The sequence below is a fragment of the Anabas testudineus genome, chromosome 21, assembly GCF_900324465.2.
Source record: "Anabas testudineus chromosome 21, fAnaTes1.2, whole genome shotgun sequence".
NCBI lineage: Eukaryota > Metazoa > Chordata > Actinopteri > Anabantiformes > Anabantidae > Anabas > Anabas testudineus.
The window spans coordinates 23,852,163-23,873,553 of NC_046629.1; the positions used below are offsets into that span (position 1 = coordinate 23,852,163).

At 39.5% G+C, this 21,391-nt stretch overlaps 1 protein-coding gene across 1 annotated transcript in view; it reads right to left on the reverse strand.

Annotated features, from left to right (window-relative positions):
- pth2ra (parathyroid hormone 2 receptor a) overlaps positions 1-21,073 on the reverse strand; it is a 53,412-nt gene extending 32,339 nt beyond the window's left edge. Inside the window, exons 1-7 of the mRNA XM_026376639.1 lie at positions 20,981-21,073; positions 15,258-15,363; positions 12,098-12,208; positions 11,486-11,607; positions 8,953-9,050; positions 4,491-4,674; positions 1,827-1,980 (exon numbers count right to left, since the gene is read on the reverse strand). Coding sequence (XP_026232424.1) covers positions 1,827-1,980; positions 4,491-4,674; positions 8,953-9,050; positions 11,486-11,607; positions 12,098-12,208; positions 15,258-15,363; positions 20,981-21,073 — 868 coding nt within the window. The remainder of the gene's footprint in view (positions 1-1,826; positions 1,981-4,490; positions 4,675-8,952; positions 9,051-11,485; positions 11,608-12,097; positions 12,209-15,257; positions 15,364-20,980) is intronic.
- Between the last annotated feature and the right edge of the window lie 318 nt (positions 21,074-21,391).

Consider the following 21,391-nt stretch of genomic DNA (forward strand, 5'->3'; position numbering starts at 1 on the left):
TCCTGTGATTTGTCTGAAAACTCTGTAACAGTTACTAAATAGTCAGATGGCTAGTTATTTACTGATGTACTATAAACTAAAGAGAGAGCGAGACCTTATTGATCACTGCTTCTTGCATCATGGTGCATCAGATTCTCTCTCAACCAGCACATCTACCTCTGACAAGTCAAATTAGTTTGTTTTTTAGTTTGTTTTTCTATTCTAATTTCAGGCGGTGTCACTTCCTCATTTTTTAAATAAAATGAAAAATTGATTTTCTTTGGTTTGGAGCTGTTGAATGCGAGCAGCTAGCGACAAACATGCATTCAATTCAGCAGGGTTGGTGCAGATAAGGTGAGAATGTCCCATCTAAAAAACCAATAAGCTAACACCAACAATGAGTGGCTCTGACTCGAGGTTGTGGGTTGTAAAGTTGTGAAAAATATTCTGTTTGTTTTCCCTCTGGTTAGGAAACCAGGCTAAGGGAGAGGATTAGGTTAAAAGTTTAGAGCTTAACTCCAGGTTCTGTTTCTCAACGGTCAAGGAGGTGGTAGTGGGTTTTCGAAGGTCTGAACTCATCTTGCCAGCATTTGTGGTGCGGACATTGAAGTGTTGCCAGCCTACAAATATCTAGGTGTGTACCTGGACAATAAGTTGGACTGGTGACATCACAAAGATGTGCAATATAACAAGGGTCTTTTCCTCTATCTGCAGGAAGGTGGTACAAATGTTTTACCAAACTACAGTAGCAAGTGTGCAGTTTGCTGGGGAGGCAGCATAAAGCAGAAGGAGGCAAGATGGCTGGACAAACTGGTGCAACAAGCCTGCATCTTAGTACCATGTACATGGATTTACACCCCAAACTAAAGCCATAGGAGGCCAGCTGAAAATTGGTGAAGTGGCCCTTTAAGTATCTCTTTTTAAAATGTCAGTTTCATTATAGTCAACATGATTAATCGTCTAAATTTTAACTGGGGGGTACATGCCCTGTCAGTAAACTGTGTATAAGACCAAATGAGTATTTTATCTTCCCTGTAGCTAGAGTTAAAAAAAAAAAGGACATGTAGAGAAGGGAGAGAGAGAGACACAGACTGAGAGAGCCTTATGGAAAAATGAGAGGAAAGGAAAATGTCAGTGTCGAGGTGTTAGTTAAAATATTCTGTGGAGTTTTTTATAACTACTCGTGCTAGAGGAATGTTGAGGTAACATAATAACAGAAACTGCAGAAATGACTGCAGAAATTTCTGTATCCCACCATGATTCTCATTTAGGTGTATCTTTCTGGCTGCTTTCATTCAAAGTATCTGAATACAAAGCAGTACACGACACTCCTGCTGGGGTCTACCTGGGACACTCTCAATGCTGCAATGTTTCATTTGTCTTTTTTTTATAATACCTGAAGTATTTTATAACTCTGACCTCTGACCTGTCACATGTAAGACTATGTCATGTCACCACACGTTGAGATACAGAACCTGGATTTCCTGCTCCTGTAAAGTGTTATTATTACGTTGTGTGGATATCGTGTCAGATGTACTAGTTTTTATAAAAATGTATTTGGTACCAAATGCTATAAAGTGGACATATTTTAAAATAGGAGTTGTGATTAACTGTTAGTTTAACATTTAGTGGATTTTGTGGTAGAGGAATTTTGCACTTTCTATAATACATTTCTGCATTGTATTGTTTGTATACTTATTAGTGCATAAAGAAAGTATCGCCTAATTGCTTTCGGTATCAGTATCATGTTTTTGCTGAAGCAACTGGAGGATTGTTTAAAACACAGTCATGCTGCATCATGTCTTTGGTGTTATGTGCAATATAAGAAAATCGTTTTTATTGCTTACCCCATCCAATGAATGTGAAGCCCCAGAGGTATTTGGAGTCTGATCGAAAGGCCATGAAGATAAGACTGTGGAGATAGAGTCCTTCCACTAGGATCCAGTAGTAGTTGGTGGCCAGAAAATAGATGAAGAGCAGCACTGTGACCTTGCAGCCAATCTGATAACGAAACATTAACATGTTTATAGCATCCTATTTGTACCAGCTCCAACTTGCTTCTTTTCTGCCTTTGTGTTAACACTTTATTGTCATAATTCATAGTATTTCACGCAAACTATTCTCACACCACGGGTGTCCCTACAAAAATAGATGATGTGATTCCATTTTGTAACGCCTTGCTGAATAAATTTGCACAACAACAAGGAAAAAGACTGCAAAGTTTATGTAAATGGCAGCCATCAAATGTGGACTGCCACTTGTGGCTCACACATTTCACTAAGGGACAAGCTTTGCAGTAGGTTGGATCACTATAATTAAAGATGTCATTTTAGAAAGAAAATAAGCATGCACTAAAGCAATGATACCCCTATGGCTTACATCAATACAATATGATAATGTCATGTGTTTTATATACTGTATGTGCAGTTGATGAGGTGGTAGTGAGGAGTGCCGACAGCCAGCGGTATAAAGGTATAAAGATAAAAGTAGGACGGTTGCAGCTAAATGATTCATGACTGCTGCATTATAAACCATTAATGACAGGTCATATAATCTACCGTTTTACTTAGAGTCTCTTGACAGGATGCTCACACTGACTCTCTGTTAATTATACTGATAACATATGAGACACATACTGCAAACTCAAAGCAGAAATGAAATAAAAATTAGAGCTAATTTTCTGATAATATGAGGGATTCACACTAAGTGTCACCGGCACATCATCAGCGCACATTACATGCATATTGATGTGCAAGGCTGCGAGCTACTCATATTTTTATTTTATTGTCTTAAATAAATAAACACATGCATTAGAGATAAATATATAAATTACCAGAGGCAGAAAACAAACGCATACAGAATAGTTACCATCTGCGGAAAAATGTCTTCAGAAGACAAACAAAACAACAAATCTATGCAATTGTTTCGAGAGACTTTAGCTTTTGACAAGCTTCATTAAAGGCAACTAGTTGTTGATTCTGCAGCACAAAATTCGTAAGATAAGACAGAAAAAGAGAAAAAACTAACAGATTTAATTTTAATGTGCTGGCAGCAGCATCAGAAATGAGGAGGACGCCTGTAGCAAAACAAAAAGGGATTAGGTTTTTAATCACATGGTGCCAAACCACAACAAATACCTCCTCCAATTAACTCTCCTACTTGAACGTTTCGTCTCATCAAATGTCATCTTATTTCACTATGGATTCTCTAAAATTGCACAGCTGAATAGACAATGGATAAATCTAAAAACACTGGTAAAATGTGAAAATGAAAAAAATGACGTGGTTGTGATGAACAGGTAACCCCAGCCCCAGGATATCTGTTTATCATGCAAACCACCTACGTTGCAGTAAACTGAAGGCCGGTCTCAGGTTTGGCCTCAAAAAGTATTTGATGAGAATGTTATTAATGATCAACACTAAATTCAAATAGTTATTTTCAATTGGGACATTCATCTCATTTCTGTAGTCTGTTTCTGAAATACTTTCATCTAGTGTTTACAGTTAATTATCACACCTCTGTATGGAGTAATTGCACACAGATTCAACATCAGCAGGTGCAAGGAGAGAGTTTGATGATTATAATTAAGACTATATAAGGCCATTTAAGGACTTACACGCTAATGCTCACAACATTCAGAACTTAGTTGAAACTAAGCTGCATTTAAAAAAAAAGAACGATCAACAAGCGAGAGGAATCAATAACCTAATAAATGAGCTCACATTAAAACCCATTGACTTTCACTGCACAAGGTTTGAGAGCTTAAACTGTCCTCCAGTTGCAGAAATAGATCAGGGTGATATTTTTCCTCTAACTAGGGCCCTTGAGAATCAGGCAAGCGGCTTCGCTCATCCAAAGTTCTCGTTCACTGTAATGACGCTATGTAACGAGGGGCAGACACAGACTTATTAAGAACAATCCTGGACTTGTCACTCAGACCAGCTCACTAAAACAAATCTGGATTTAGAGTACCACTCATAGAGCCATAGTGGAATAAAGTGGTAGAATAGAGAGGAATAAAGAGGGATTTGACTGCATCAGTAATTTAAGTTTCTAAACTTTTTTTCCTAATGTTAAACACGGGGAAGACGATCCATAGTCAATTATACATTCAGAAGTTCAGCTGAAGCTAATACTGGATATCTCTGCTGTAATAGGACATATTTTAATCCATTCCAACAAAGGATAACTACTGAAGAGAAACTGAATAAATACCAGCCTTCTGCCACCTGTGGTACTTACATGCTGCTTGATTCATGTCGCATCTCCAAGTGTTCAGAAGACAAACAAGCCAACAGATGTGCCATTATAAAGTATCTCTACACATAGCAACCGAATGCAATTCAAGAATGCAGCAAGCCGCGACTGTATTCAGTTTGAATGACTGTAATAACTGATTTTAGGCTTTGGAATTACAGACACAGTCAAACAGTTTCAAATGTTTAAAATCAAGTCTAATACTGAAATGTACAGTGTAAGAAAGGAGCACAACAAGATAAGCTGGTACTCACATACTGAGACTTGTCCAGTGATGCCATGCTAACTGCTTTTAAGTTGTCCAGCAGAGACGAGTCAAAGTCCTGTAATCCAACACTGGAATAGACAACTTTGTCTTTCACAAAGATGCTGACTGCTCGCAACATGAAGGAAACAAACAGGTGCATGTGGATGTAGTTCCTGGTGCAGTGAAGATGCCTGTCAAGAAAACAAATCAATAGTTACAGTCCCAATAAAAAGCAATCCAAATCCCAAGACATGTTGCATAGATGCTTTTTGAAGTCGCCTTTATTTAAGTTTGGCCTCAAGGTGAAAGAGTGCATGTGAGCAGATAAAAACACCTTGATGGCAGCATCATTTGTGTTCAGCTTGTTTTCAGGCACTGATGAGTACAAAATGAAGAAAAAAATACAAAGCTGATGATTACAGTCTGATTCCAGCTAAAGGCTTTAATCATGTTGTCTCTTTTCTCCCATGTTCGCTCTCCATTGTCCATAATAGAGGTTCGGTGTAAAAAAATCTATTAAGGTGGCGTGTATTGGAAAATGGAGGCCAATTCTGTACAGCAGGAGGAAGATGAATCCTTGTGTGACCTTGTCTACTTCTGTCAGAGAGGTGAAACTGTTGGCTCAGCACACCTCGTCTGCAGCTTACAAAACACCACGACCTCAAAGTTTTATTTGAATCTCAGGGGCTTGTTTCCCCTCCCGACTCTAACACAGCAAACTAGCTGGCGGAGACTTCGTAACCCATCTCATTGCGTTACAGGTATCTCGAACTCGAGCCACAGCACTCGGCTCTGGTACTGACACATTGTTGTCCTTGCAGGAATTTCTAATAGAAGCCAACACAGCACTTCTACACGCATCTCCCTCTTTCTGAGTAAAATGTGACTTTATTTTTTCCCCCTCAGTGACTGCATATTCATCAGAAACTTGACACTTACGCTTTGGATAAAGTGCTCCTCTGCACCAGATACATATATAATACATATGTAAGCATATATTTTCCTGCTAATCTATGCAGGACTTGTTGCTGCAGTTGTTGCGGTATATAATAAGTCTGAATAATCCTTACAACCTCCCACTCAGTAAGTAACATAACATCTATGTGTGGGAAATTTACTGGCTGAAACTAAAGCTATATGATTGTTTCTTCCTTAATTATATGCTTGATTTAGTGCCTATAGAGAACAATGCATCAATTTCCATGTTTCTGTGGCTTGGATGGTTAATATACTGTAGCTTTATACAGTGCTGTGCGATGTGCATTGCTTCCAGTGACAACAGAGGCAGAAAGAGCCCAGCGAGGCTGACGAAGAGCCATATCAAAGATTTGTGAGCTGCTTCATGAAGTCAAATACGCAGCGCATGTAAAACCCGTGTTTGTCAAAAAAGCATTTTGATGGCTCTTTGAAATCTTTGCTCCAAAGGATTCAGAAAATGCACACTGTTTGAAGTTATCCTACTTAAAATGCACCACTGATCACCCTGGGCTCCTTCCTGCTTGGAAAGTTCGATGCAGCTGTACTGTACTCCCATCTCCCCAATCAAATCATGCAACCCACTCTTCATGTGAACCCGCAGGAAACTGTGGGCCCATCTCAATCTGTGTTCTTCCCTATATTTGTGTTCTTGTGCTACATCACTGCCAAATATTATTCCACATCTCAAGTCCCCATCTAGTCAAGTACAGCTCAAATAACGGTAGTTTGTCTAACAGTACCTCGTAGCATTGCAAATTGTACAGTTATAAATGAATCCTAATTATTCATAATCAGTTTTTTTTTTGTATTGTTTTGTTTAATGTGTTGTCACATTATAAATGATCTTTTTTTAAATTATTATAGATAATACCTGCACGTCTGCTCAACTGTTCATCAAATCTCGTCATGACTACTTGTAATTACAAACTGTAATTAGTTATTATTTCATATCACAACACAGTGTAATTGGCATTTCTTACAGTGAACAACCGCCACGGACTGGCCATCGGGACGTTTGTCAATTCTCCCAGTCAGCCAGTCTGTTTCAACCACTTTGGTTCCAACTGTGGACTTTATGTTGGTGCACTAAAACTACAGTAGGCTCCCTCTCTCAGTTTATTACATCCCCACTTCAGGATCACTGTATCCTGTTCAACTATCAACCAGATGGCCCAATTCTCATGGAAGTTTCCCATTTAAAAATATCTGGTTGAATTTAGATTTCTAACTTTAAGTCAAACGTATTTATGACTCACAAATGAATTCCACGACAGCACGACGAGAAGCAGGAGAAAAGAGTGTTACTAACAACTGTTTCAGAATATGAAATGGGGAACATTTTCTCTGATGGAAGTTTTACATTACAGCTAAACCGAATAGATGATACAGTTCTGGTGCTGCAGCTAGAAAAGAAATTCTAATTCAAAATATTTTATTTATTCAGACGTGTTTATTTAGGATGAGGATGAAGCAGCACAACAGCTCCATCACTGAGTATTGTTATTCATTTGCTGCTTACTACTACATTAATGACATCACTATGTTTGCTTGTATTGCTCTGTAAAATCTGGGTATTAAGGCATCGCTGCAGGGATCGCATTGAGTCCATGTGCCAGTTGCACCCTGGCTCAATCTCATGTTTCTGTCACCCTCCAGAGAACTTCTGTCGTCAAGTTGGGGCCACTTGACAGCTAATTCCCTTGCTACGTCTTGTTGTCAGTTCACCCCTGGTGAACAAACATTATCACTATTAAAATGATACAGTCTATTACATCCTAAAAGAAGGAATTTAAATTGAAGTGTTGAGCCATTAATGATGACACAGTGTTCATCATGTAGGAGGACCTTAAAAGAAATGGGGTGTGTGGTGCTTGGAGTAACCTAGCACCTTATGAGTCTCCTTATAGCTAAATTCTGTGTTTACAAGAATTTATTTGCAATAACTGTGTATAAATAAACCAGCTGAAACTAAAAAGCACTTTTGTTTTTGCTTTAAATCAGTTTTTGGTCGTTACGTCGGTCTCTCTCGCTCCCACTTTAAGGCAGGGCCTCTTCAGCTAAGGGGGCTCTTGACATTACATACAGTTTCAAGTGGGCAGGGATTCCCAAGGTGTTGATGGAGTGATTACACCCACTGTAAAATGTCATAATGGAGCCGAAGAGCATTTAAGGCATCAGGTAAAAAGTTATCTTTTCATGAAAGATGCTGTTTGTGTTGACGGCGTCAAGTGGAGTGAATAATGTTCCTCATGTTCCTCACGTCTCCTCTGGCCTAATTTCACAAAAAAACTGTATTTGTAAGAAAGAATGATGTTATTTAGTTAATAATTACAGAAAAGAGAGAGAAAGTGCCAAATGATTATTCAAATTAGTGCAAACTTTATTCTTGAAATTGACTTTTTCTTCCCTGTTGACAACTTGCACATTGTTCCACATTCATTTGACCTGATCTGCTCTCACTAAAGACCCGCTGGGTTACGCTAGCAATTAATTAGAATTAGCTTCATGGAAGTGTAAGCATTGAAAAAACTGTCTCTATTTTTGCTGCAATTAGCACTGAGTCACACAGTTCTTTGAACAAACATGTTCTCAGAAATTATAAAGATGTTATTAGGAATTACAGACACAAGAAGTAAAGTGTTACTGGCTGTTCATTTGGTTTCATCATTATGCCCCCTTATCTATAAATCTTACCTGACATATTAGCTAGTGTGAGCATTAAATCACCAGCCCACAACACAGCATGAGTAGATGTTATGCTGAGTGCAGTAGAAATTGATTGTGCCGTTATATTTAGTGAATATTGTGTTTGGAGTTATTGAAAGTGTATGTTACTAACTTATTGGTACATAAGTAATTCTTATGACAGAGTTACGATGCACGTTGCATAACTGTTGCTCAGTAGTAACCGTTCTGTTCTGTTTGACGTGAATGTCTTAGTCCTTTTTTTAACAACATTTCTGGATTATTTAACTACTATGTGCTTTAAATTATGTGATTAGTAAATTAAACCATGCATCTAGAATAAAATACTGTCACTTTTCAAGATAAAAACCTTTTTTTTCAATCCAAACATTCAATATTTCATTGCAGCTTTATTGTTTTTCTTTCAAGGATATCCACGATGCAGCCACAGTGCTGTCGTGCTTTGCTTATTTATTTCTTTTTCATTCTACATACACCAATGTGGAACAACAGTGTCCACTCATAACTGAGTGTGTGCTGGCGTTTGGCACCAACAGGGCAGTTGGTATTCTGAAGATCGTACAATACATATTCAAACCCTGCTTGTATGCTCCTGGAACACAGCAGGACGGTCTGAACACAAATATAAAGACTCAAAAAGAATAAGAAAGTCCAGGTTTCACACTGAAAATTAAAATCCACCAAAACTGTTTAACTTATGAAGTGTTTGGACTTGACAGGACAATGTATGTGTTTTTATAACAAAGACAGCACACATCTTTCTTGCTAAAAAACGTCTGTCTTACCTGAAATATCCTATGATGAAGATGGCTACTAGCAGGGAGCTGAAGGACACAGCGTAGCCAATGGTGTACATGACATACAGCCGCTCAAAGAAGTCTTGCTGTGAACGCAGAGAGAGATACTGGCTTAAACATTGTCACAGAAGACGCACAAGCATAGCACAGTACTGCGTTTGGCTGAACAGGATGACTGCATCAGTACCACAGATCTGTTACTATGTCAGTCTGTGATTTGTCTGAAGTTCATTAAAACAGTAAGAAGGTAGATTAATACAGTCGTAGAATACATGTGGCGTTTGAAGCCTTAATCTCTGACAGATAAGGGGGTTTACCAACTCTGAGGCTGGAAAACACATTTGAGTTTTAGCAAAGCACCTGCTTGTCTGAAATCTAAGATAATGTCATTTCTTCACTGGTCAGAGTCGAGTGCTGAAAGATTCAGTTGATGCTACAGACAAAAGACAGCTCTAGCTCTCTTCCTGGTTAGATCTATTCCCTCTCAAAGGGCGGATTAGAAACGGTCCCTCAGACAATATGACTCAACATTTTAGTGAATATCAAAAGGGGGCAGAAGATGGATGGAATTAAAAGTAGTGATCATTTAAAATAATGTTCTTTAAAGTAGCTGAACACTGAAGCTGTAGATGTGTATAAAGTGGTTTTTGCAACCAGTCACTATGTAACCAGAATCTGTGGCCCTTATTTTTGTAAAACATTTCTTTGCAGTATATATGCAGAATATTTTAAATGAAACTTCAGTTTTTTATCCTTTTTAAAGCTTTCCTTTCATTGGTGTCTAGCCGCAATCATTTCCTTCATTATTGCTACTAATTAAATGGAACATTTCTAAATAGAAGAAATTAAGGAAATGGCTGATGACTTTTAAAGCCACTGTCTCCTTGAACATATCCATGTCCTTTTTGTTTTCTGGTATGGACTTAACTTGGACTTTAGGGCCTCTTCTATATTCATATAGTTTTTTCATAAAGTCAAGTGATATATGATATGATAGATAGTATAGTAGTACAATTTGTTCCTCTGCATATAAGTAACCAAAAAACCTTCTGCATTTAAATACCTTTTATTTTGTCTCTGTATCAACTGCTTACTAAAGCACTAAAGCAAATGGACAAAGTGTATTTATTTACAGCAGTAGGGGGGGTCTTCAGGAGATGATAAAATGTAGAAAGTAAGAAAAAGATTACACTGCTCTACAAATAACGTTAATTAAAAGTGCTTTTGTCTCTAGTTCAACTTCCTCAGATCTGTCAAAAGGTTTCAATAAAAGTATGAAGGTAAAATGACAAATTAAATGAACTGCTAGCAACAAAGAATTGCAGCCTGTGATGAGGGGTCAAAACTTGACATTGCTTTGTACTAAAGGGTAATGAGGCAAAAAGAAAAAGGCGTGAGCTGCTGCTTTAGAGGATGTGGAGCTTTGAACCTCTGTGTCACAAACCAGTATGATGAAGCGCACATTGCTGATTTCATTCTTCAAAGAACCTCTCCAATTGTTCACACCAGCCCCCACATCAGCTCGCCCAAGGGATCCTGCAGAGTTTTCAGCTTTGTCTGCTACATATGCTACAAATCAGTGAGTTACATGTGCATCCATGTATGTGGAATAACTAAACTGAACAAATCAAGTGTTGCTTGTACATTGCTCAAAAAGGGAAAAGCTTAAATTGAACATTGGCTCTTAATGAAGGAGATATTCAAGTTGAAGTTCTTTACTGTACATTGTATAATTTGTTCAGAACAAAACGACATTAATGGTTAATGAAAACCAAAATCATCAAATCATGCAGTATTCAGTGAAAGATTTGGCAATCTCTCTGAGAACTTCAACCTGGTACCTCACAGCAGGTCAGGATGCCAATGGCTATGTGCCCATCCAAGGATATCATTGAGATGGGCTGTAAGCACAGGTCGTACTAGAGGACATTGAGCCTTCATGCCACCCACATGGATTTTTTGTACAATGTACTCATTCTATCAAAACACTGTGGCACAATGTGATTCAGGACAACATAAAATTAGGCCCCTTTGTCCCGTTTTCCGGTGAACTTTAACCCTACAGGAGTTTTAAAGTGAAAGTAAAGTTGGTCCAGGTAATTTCACAAAGTTAAATTAACACTGAGCTCTGCCAGATTATACCTGGACCTCGCTGCATCAACAGAGAACAGCACTCAGCAGTCTGCCCTTCATTGCCTGGTGATAAAGGGCGCCCTCAGCGTAAAGATACTACCTGGGGTCTTGTTATGTATCATCAAAAAGTGGTTTTCTCTCTCTGTCTCCCTTTTCCAAAATTGCAAACTTCATGTAATGCTACAACACAAACACGCAAAACCTGAGAAGAACAAGTCAGGAAGGACAAGTATTTGTGGCCCCCACATGCAAAACCGTTCCATTTCTGGGGCTCGTCTTGCTTTCACCTCTCAGTTGCACCTGCTGACATTTGTATCTGCACCAAAGAAGCAGGAAGTGATTCATTGATTTTTTTTTTACATAGTGTATATTTTACAGAATTACTCACCTTCCCTTCTTCATCACTGGGCTGAAGGAAGCGCAGACACTCTGAGTAGTTAGTCCATGTTTTGTTCCAGCGGTCCACAAACACCCAGGAACCATTGACATCACATTTCCTATAAGCATGTCCTGCAAAAATTGACTCAAATGAGAAATAAATGGTGCACTGACACACTGAGTGTACTATACTGGGATACTTGAATTGAACAGAGCCATTGTTACTGTTTTTAGTAACACCTCTATTTCCTGTGATGACAAATCTAAATTACTGGGCTTGTTAGTATGCAGTATGCACAAGTGACTCACGTACTTCACTTCCCATTCTAGGTCTACCCGCATTTAACCTTGAACAGCAGCCTAATTAAGTAACTGAAAACATGTGCCTTTAATACTTTACCAATGTCAATAATCATTGTGTGAATTTCATGAAGAGCTGTTTTAAAGTGGCCATGCTGAAAGATACATATATTCTAATATACTGTAATATCCACAGCAGTCTGATTTTATTTAAAGCCTCTTGGCATCTTTTATATCTATCTATCTTCTCTTTCTAGCTCTCAGTGCTGCCCATGGTACAATAGTACATCTGAAAAAAAAAAATACAGAAATGTCTGTTCACCTTTGTGATTGAAGTCGTAGATATAAGATGGACAGGGAACCTTGGTAACCAGCCCGGGGGAGCCATGAGGCCAACATATTAGACCATCCCAGTCTGGAGGGCACACTTCATCTGCAGCAAGAACGAGAGGTGAAGTCAATATATACAAAGTCACCTGAGGTCAGAGGTCGTTTTTTTTTTTTTTCCATAGTCAATTCACATTGCATCGTGACAAATAATCTGGCTAATCATCCTTGAGTCTTGATTACTGCACAGTTCATGAGCATTAACATGCAGCTTGTAGCTATTTAGCTATTTAATTAGTGGCAGACAAGCTTCTGGTCAAAGTAATTACCTAAATATCGAGTTGGTTCTTTGACAAATGACATCTGATTATTGTGTTAATGGTAAATATATATATATCAATATATTTTTAGCATGAATACGTCTCTTCATATCTCCATTATAACATTTTAACTACCACTCCATACACTAAGTGGCCAGTTATCTAGAGCCACCTTAACTTTGATAGAAGGAACAAAATAAAACTGTTTTGACTATTTTTTGGGCAACGTCACACCATTTATCTCCATTCAGAGTTGCATTCATTTCTCATAAAGATCTTTTATTGATGTCTGTACTGATTGGACCGCTGCATACAGTCTTTTCCAACATATCCCAAGGATTCTCATTAGAGTTAAGGACAGGACTCTGTGGAGGCCAATCCATGTGTGAAAATGATGTTGCATCCTCCCTGAACCACTCTTTAACTATTTGAGCACCAAAGAATGGAAAAACCTGGTCATTTAGTATATTCAGGCACTCAGCTGAGCCCATCCTGCTGCCAGCTGAAACATATTAATAACAGCAGTAATTATCCAAGGGGAGACCCTTTACCTATTTGTTCAGTGAAATCCAGGTGGTGACTTTTTATTTCAGGCAGTGTGAGCTGGCAAGTATTTATAGGTGTTCAATTCAATTCAATTCAGTTTATTTATTCAGCCCCAAATCACAACAAAAGCCATCTCAAGACACTTCACAGTGTAAAGTGCAAGACCCTTCTAAACATATAAAAATAAAACAGTATGTAGAATTACGCCACAATCCCACAACTATGGGAGACAGAAGGCACAGAGTTAAGTCTATAGCAGCATCACCTAAGTCACCTGAGCCAGTTCTGACTACAAGCTTTATCAAAAAGGAACGTTTTAAGCCTACATTTAAAGGGTGTCTTCCTCGTGAACCGTGGTAGCTAGAAACCTCCATACTACTACATCTGGAAACCTTTACTGTCAAAAAACATATGAATTATATGTTTTCAGTTGAAGACTGGTCGTGCACTGTGCTGCTGTCCAGATGTACACATATGTAGTATATACTGTAATAACAAACTATAGGAAGATCATAGCGTAATATGCTCTGAAGGTCTGTGTGTTTTCTAGTTTACCGGACTTGTTAAGAAACAGCTTCTGTCTGCACTTGCTTGAGTTTCGAAACTTAAGTTGCATCAATCATAGCATTATCCTCCCCCCCCCCCCCCCTCGGTTTGTGAGGCACATGTTGTATCTTAAACTAGGAAACAGATCGCAGTTTTAAAGGTGTTAAATTATTATTATTATTTTATCCAACATGTTAATAAAACACCTTGTTCTGAACTAAAGCTCTGCTTCCATGGTAACAATTGAATGTCACTTTCGGACAACTGACGGAAACAAGAAAACAAGAATCCATTTGTGGTTGGATGTTGAGGAGTAAGTACTGAGATAAGAGGGAGTTTTTAGAAACCTTATCACCCTCTTTCCTGTTTTTCATAGTGAAACATATTACATTTTTCCAGAAGAACTATTTTTCTGCTGCACTGAGCAGAGGCGAACAACACGATGCTGTTGGCAATCAATTCACTTGTATTATTGTCTGATTACAAAAACTGTGTCAATCAGATCAATTGAACTGTGAAACACAACATAAGTGATTGTGAAGAGCGGGGGGGAAGTGGGGGGCAACGGAAGAGAGGTTCTCCTGCTGAGATAAAACAGATTAAGCCCATGAGATAAAGACTGTAGTGTTAGTGCCCAGTTTAGTTGGTTACCAGCTGAAGTAGGGGAGGGTTGTTGCTTGTCCCTTTAGTTTTAGTTGAAATTTCATAGAAGGAAATGAGATATATATTATAGTTTGTGCTACTTAGTTCCGTGTTTTCATCTTATTTGTGAGCTCTTTCATTCATGCGTTTGTCTCTAGTGTAAATCTTATTTAAAAGTTCCCACAACCCAATTTGCTCTGATCAGTCGTGTACAGTGAAGATGAATGTTCACCACCCTTAATTTAAAATCTATTTTTGAGATGTCAGAAAGTTTAAGATTGACTTTGAAAACAGGATTTTTAATCACTTAAGCATCCAAATTCACGTTAGACATTCATACATCATACGTTATACTTTATTATATCTGGTTTCCTAGGAGCACATGCTCCTTTGCCTTTTGCTGTCAACAAACAGTCCATATGTCGACTGGAAGTGAAATAGATGCTCTAGAAACAACATGTGTCCCCCTTTCTGCTTGATACAGGCCATGTTGTACCTTTTCTATCACACTAAATCCCCTAAATCCCTCAGACTAACAGCGATTGTCCAGTCATAGTTTAGCCGTGTTAAGCTGTCAGTTTAAGCAGAGTGCAACTATCTCCACAGCATAAAGTGCAGCGGGGAACAGCAGAGTGGTGTTTGTGCTGCTGTTGTTGTGCTGGGCTCCGAATGGGATTGAAACACTGGTTTGGGCCACAGCAAAGATGTTCTCATAACAGGAAGAAGGTAAACGGAGGATTACTGGAAGATGCAGACTGCTAACAGATAATAGATCTAAAATAACATTTGTCGTCGGTGTTGTCGGTTAGAGCTGAAACATTTATGTGACTCGTAGTAATACAAATGAGTCCAATCAGCAAATAATTAGTCATCTTAAAAAATAGCTTCCAAATGATGCTGATAGACATTGATATTGATTAGTCCTTTTTTTATCTTTATGAATGAAAAACAGCATATTATTTCAAAATAAAAGTATACAAGTTAGTGAGACAGATCACATTATCTTAATTAGATAGCAAAAAAGGATAAAGCCTGTGAGTGACGAACATCATTTCAGCCCGGAAAGCACTTCATAAAACTCTTTGTGTAAAGGTTTTGTACCTGCAGACTCCAGGTCAATGTTGGAGAGGTTCTGGTAGCACTGGAGTTTAATTTCATAAAGGATGTACATCTGCTCCTGTGCAGAGAGAGGACCATCAAACTCCATCTGTTGAACAAGATCAGATGTGTCACTCTCTGTCAAGTGTAAAGTATGATGAGGTTAAATAGGACACTGTGCTGATCTAGTAGATATTTGCTCCATAATTTACCTTAATGTGGCGAGGTGCTGTGAAAGCACCCGTCTCACTAATCTAAAACCCTGCGTGTGACCTTGTGTGTTTTTTTGAGACCCCAGAGGTTTGGACCATACAGTGGAAAGAGAAAGTAATGGCACTGTGGGCAATTTCTCAGTTTCTAGATAGATTGGTCATGAAATGTGATGTGAGCTTCACCAAAAGTCAGAAATCTAAACAGACTCACTATTCCCAAGCTGATAAAACACAGTCGTGAACTTTCATCCGTCTTTATTGAACACACCCATTAAACATACAGAGTGGTGGTGGATCAAGTAATGGCAGCAGTGTTTCAATAGTTGGGTGAAGCACCTTTGACAATAACCTCAGGTAAGCTCTTCTTGTAGCAGTGGATTAGACCTGCACAATGTCCAGGAGGTGTCTTTCACGAACACAAACGTGATGTCACATGACAGTCATTACTGTCGCCGTGCAATACGTAAGTGTCACATGAATGGAAGTGTGAACTTAATTGACCGAGAAGGAATGATCTGTGTCCACAAGAGCTCCATCTGTCAAACCATCTGACAAGCAGTTTGAGAGATGGGGGAATGATGATGAACGACGTCCTGCTCCTGTTGAGGCAAACAAGAAACAATGTTCTGCAGCCTGCACCGCCTGTACTGCTATAAGTGATGAAAGTGAAACTTTAAGTAAAAACTGCTGCAAGGAATTGTGGGCGACGGCTCAGAAAAAGTATCTTTCACAATATAAGTTCTGTAAATTGAGGAGTTTTCATTAAACATTACCAGACTGCAGCTTCGGACCCGCAGCTTCAGGAGTTCTGATGCGAGTGACTCATTTCTAACCAAACGTCATTTTCTCATCTCAAAGTTGAAGTAAAAGCTTTCGTCAGTCCAAAACATATTTAAATAGAATGAAACACGCTGTATTTAATTACATGTGCAGGGCTTCTACTGATCTCTCAGCTGCAGCTCGGGCTCTGTCTCAGTGAACCTGTTAAACCCAGTCCGCCTCATTTTGTCTTGTTTGTCTGAAACCTACTGAATCTTCCCAACCCTCTGTCTTTTTCTTCCAAACACATTGGCATGCAGGCTGTGTGCCTTTCTCTCTCTCCTCCCCCTCTCTCTATTTCCTCTTCCTTTCCACTCAGGCTCTCTGTGCTGGACCGTCAGCCATCTTGGGACTACTTCTCCTGGCTGTCGGGGGCCACATTCCACATGGGTTCGATCTGGGTCTGTGCCCTGTTAGAACTCCAACCTAGTCCTTGTCTCTTCTCTCTCTTTCCCTTGTCTTCTCATTATCCTTTCTCTCTATATTCATGCCTGGGTTTTGGGTTTCTTATATGTTTGAGTAGTCTTCACAATGAAGAGGAATTCATAAGGTTCCCGTCTGTTGGCTGAACCTGGAGGTTGCACAATGTCTTTCCTCATCTTCTTTGTATGTCTATAATCAATATTGGCTGTTGCATCTCTGGATGGGCATCCTTTCTCTGGTACTCTTCCTTAGGTTTCTTTTTGTTTCCTGTTAAAGGTTATCTGGGGGATAAAGAGTTATAGGATGCTGCATGTTCTACAGACTGTAATGAGAATCAATTGTGATTTATGATATTGGGTTTTATATAAAACATTTCATTGCATTTGATGTAATAATACATGCAGCTAAATTGTGACTTCCAGTGCATCTTTTCAGCCATGCTAATTACTCAGGCTGGAAGTCTTTAGTATTTAGAGCCAAATGTGGATACAGGAAATGTAAAACCTCTATTATAATCATTTTAAAGTCCTTTTCCTTATGTACATTTTAAATAAAAGCCTCATATCACACGCCATCTTTCATTTTAAGTCAATAAGACCAGTCTGCTTTCCTCTTCCTACACTCACATCATTTCACAAAGCTAAGCCCTTGAGCTCTGGGATACCCTCACACTTGATTTTTAGAACATTCAGGCTGCTTATTATCTAAAGGAGCAATTACTGATCCAAAGGCTTTTATTTGATGAAATGCTACTGTATGTCCATGGCTGTTTTAGCCCTTGGTCTTCTATTTCTAACCAGAGTTTTTTACGTGACTTTTTCTTTTTATATTAGACATTTTGAGAGCTCACATGTTCTCCCTGTGTTTGCATGCATTCTCTGCATGTCGTCCTGTTTCCCCTCACAATCCAGAGACATGTAGTCAGGGTAGCTGGTGAGTTCAAACTGCCTGTCAGTGTGTGATGTGGGCGGGAATGGTTGTCTGTCTCTCGCTGTCTGCCTCGTAGACAACTGGAATCGCCTCCAACCCTCCTTCCCCACCCCATAATTTTGAACTGGATAAGTGACATGGGTGGATTATACATTTGAGTGTAGAAGTGCACTTGTTGCACCCCTAGATAAACAGAAGTGTTAAAAACCAGGACTGTTTTTACTTTCAGATATTATTATTGTTTTATCTCAAAGTAAGTCTGGTTATCTTTATTTCAACGTATGCACTGAAAATAAGAACAAAGACACCATTGTTACAATCCATGTTGTCTCATTTCACCTGTCAGGCTGTCAGGGTGCCATCTCAAGTTTATAGAACCACATAAAATGAAATTTCCGACAGACCATTAGGCAGACCAATCAGGCATACTGAACTGGTCTTTCACCACTGTTAAGACGTACACACTTAAGTGTAGCTGACACAATGAAAGACCGTGTTTTCTGAAATGCCATTCCACGCAAGTCTTAATTATAGTAAATTGCTTTCAATATTGCTTCCTACTCCCATGCAGCCTGACAGCGTGGTGGCAAGACAGCTTGACACTGGAGATAAAGCAGAAGGACACTGATCAACTTGGTCAAGGGAACTAAAAGCATTTAGTTAAGCCCAAGGAAATGTTGTGTTATCTACTGAAAATGTCTGTAATACTTCAAAACCACAATCTCCACCTAACCACCCTCTTTTCCTGACCATTTCTGTACCCTAAGTCTAAACACACACGACATATCACACACACTCAAGACCCAGAATCAGAGTCCTGTGCTTTGCACGCCCACATCTCCCCCCCAACCATCTGCCTGTGGCTCCTGCAGTGCAACACAAGAACATACTGTGGCACTAAAGGCATTGGAGCAACTGTTGCTGGTGAACACATTCCAGGCTGCAACCACTTTCCCTCCAAAATGTGTTTAGTAAAAGCGTATAAACAGAATTCTCAGGAGACCGGGTTGCATGTTGAGATTGGAGGAGAGGAGGAGGAGAAGTGGAAAAAAAAAAAGAAGCAGGAGCAAAGTAGCGCAGTTACAGACAACAAGAGTGTGTGCCTTTCCCCAACACTAATTCATTAGCATTTTCTTTTGATCATAGGAAGAAATGTGCACAGTTGGCTGTCCACAAAACCATTACCAAAGTCAATACTGATGTGGACAAGTTGTGTCAGGTCATCGAAGGTGATGAGGTTGGTTTTAATGTATTCACGCTATATGTAGAAAGAGGCGGTATGAAGTATGTTTGGAACTTTTATAACACTGTTGTTTGTTAACAGGTGAAATTGCAGCAGCGTTTTGCATAATGTCGACACTATATATTCAAATCAGTCCAATCCAGTCTCTAAGTGTCAAACCTCTGTATGTTTGTTTACTCCAATTTAAAGACAGCATCAGTGCACATTTTAAAATATGTCAATATACCATATCAGTTAAATTAAATACAGTATTGCTTTCTTCACATAAATGTTACTGATGAAACCTTAGCACACTCCCTCACCCAGAATTGAAAGATCTATTCATATGCAAATGTGCCTGCATGCGAAATCAAAGATATGATTTCAAAGAAAGAAGTCAGGGTAGCGATTTGACCAAGTGTGTCGTACATTTAGAAATGAGCCAAACAGATGTTAGAAGCATGCATGTCTTTACCAGAAAAATGTAATTAAACATACAGTATGTACAGAAAGTGATGTCTGCACAGTCAGCACAATCATCTAGAACATCGTCTCAAAAAGCTACTGTAGGTCAATGTCCAATTCTGCGATCCAGCAAATGGCATTCAGCTAAGTAACAGGGAGTTTTAAATGACAGCACTGATTCTTATTAAGTCACTTAGGAAAGTGACTTAGGCTGGGTGCATGAAAAAGGACTTGCTCAGCTGTAGTCTCAGGATGAGCAGCTGTCACGGTGCCAGGATTCAGAATCGATTCGTTAACAAAATCCTTAAAGCCCTGACGTTCCTGTCGAAACACAAAACAACCTGGCGAAGCTCAGAAATGGTTTGTGTGGCATCTTAAAACTGCAAAGTCATGTCTCTTTTCTAAAGTTTCAGCCCTTGACACCTGGTCTGGCTCCATGTCAGTCTAAATTGCTCCTCGTGGCCATGATTTGTTCAACAGGACACAAATGGACGGAACTCATGCAGCTGCACAGGTTGATTCCTGTTCCACTATCACTATTCCACTAAACAATATCACAGCTACTGTTTGAACTGCAAATGATGCTGGACGGAGGAGGATTACTCCCTCATCTGCTACACATCAGATAGAGCAAAATAAAAACAGACAAGTTTCTTCAGTCGGGAATTTGGTGAAATATTTCCACACTCTCACTGGTGCTGATATTTGGGCTTTGAAGGTGCCGTGCTGCCAGATCCAGTTTTCCTTTCACTCAGTATTTTTGATACTGATCTTGTCCCACAGGCGCTGTCCTTGGTGCTGATTAGGTTCAACTCCAACTGGCACAGGCACAACTGTTAAACCCATTTTCAAGGTGACAACTCTGACCGGTGACTAACAGCTCTACTGCAGGTCTGGTGCTGGTGCTGGTGATGTCATGGTATTACTCAAACGAGCCTCATGTTACTCTGGTCTAGGTAACTTCACCTTTCAGTTGCAGCTTGTGCCTCCTAATGTGTATAAGGAATTATTTGAAAACAGAAAGAAGTAATAATCTAGTTAGAAACCAAACAGGTTCTGCAAACCTGATGATGATGATGATGATGATGATGATGATTTGTAGACGATGGTTATTGATGCAACTCTTTAACTGAGGAATACACAGCTCTTGAAAGTCAAGCACATATTAAAGCAGACCGATTTTCTGCAGTGAAGATCGATGAAAAAAGGTCAGCCGTGAAAAGGGAGACTGATGGCCACTTTCAGGAATCAACAGGTTACGTGTCTCAGAGAAACAGACTAATTGTTACATATTGCACTGACGAGTTACAGTGAAAACTGCATGACTCATATGTTCCCTGGTGTTGACCACATCCCTGTGCTTCTTTCTACACTCAAGGTTAATACTGAGGAAACTGTCTTCACTCATAAGATGGACAAATGCGCATGTTGCGTCTGTTGCGCCTTGGAATGAGCCATGTTGCTGCATATTGGATTTATATGTGAACATTGTGCTGCTGATATTTCTGTGGTCTTTCGTATTCTTATCAGGTGAAACAGGTGCTTTTGTATCTCAACACGTTCTCTGTGGGGATGTTCTGAATTAACATGACTTAAGTAGCAGAAAACAGCCACTGCTTAGGAGATAAACGCGTGGACAGACAACACCGCCTTACCTGTGCGTCCACCGAAGTCCAGCACACGGAAAAGTTTAACACTAATATCCACATGAGCAAATTCATAGTTCGTGTGTCTGCCCTCCTGCCCATCGCTGTCAAAATCCCGCTATAGGTTCATTTGAATCCGCGCAGCCTTATTGTTGAGCTGGACCTCTCCTCTGGTGCTGAGGGAGCATCGTCGGCTCGGAGCTGCACATTATTAAAAAGTTTCACAGCAAGTCTGGGTCCAGAACCGGGCTGCTCGGCGCACGGAAGGAGGAATGCAGCAGTGCGCTTCACCACATCACATATTCCACGTGCTTTTCCCATTCACGTCCTCTTCGCGTGCGTCCAGAAGGCTTCTGAGAAACGACCCGTCAGAAATGAACACGGTGTCATCGCCGCGAGCAGCCCGGGCGCACGCTGGCA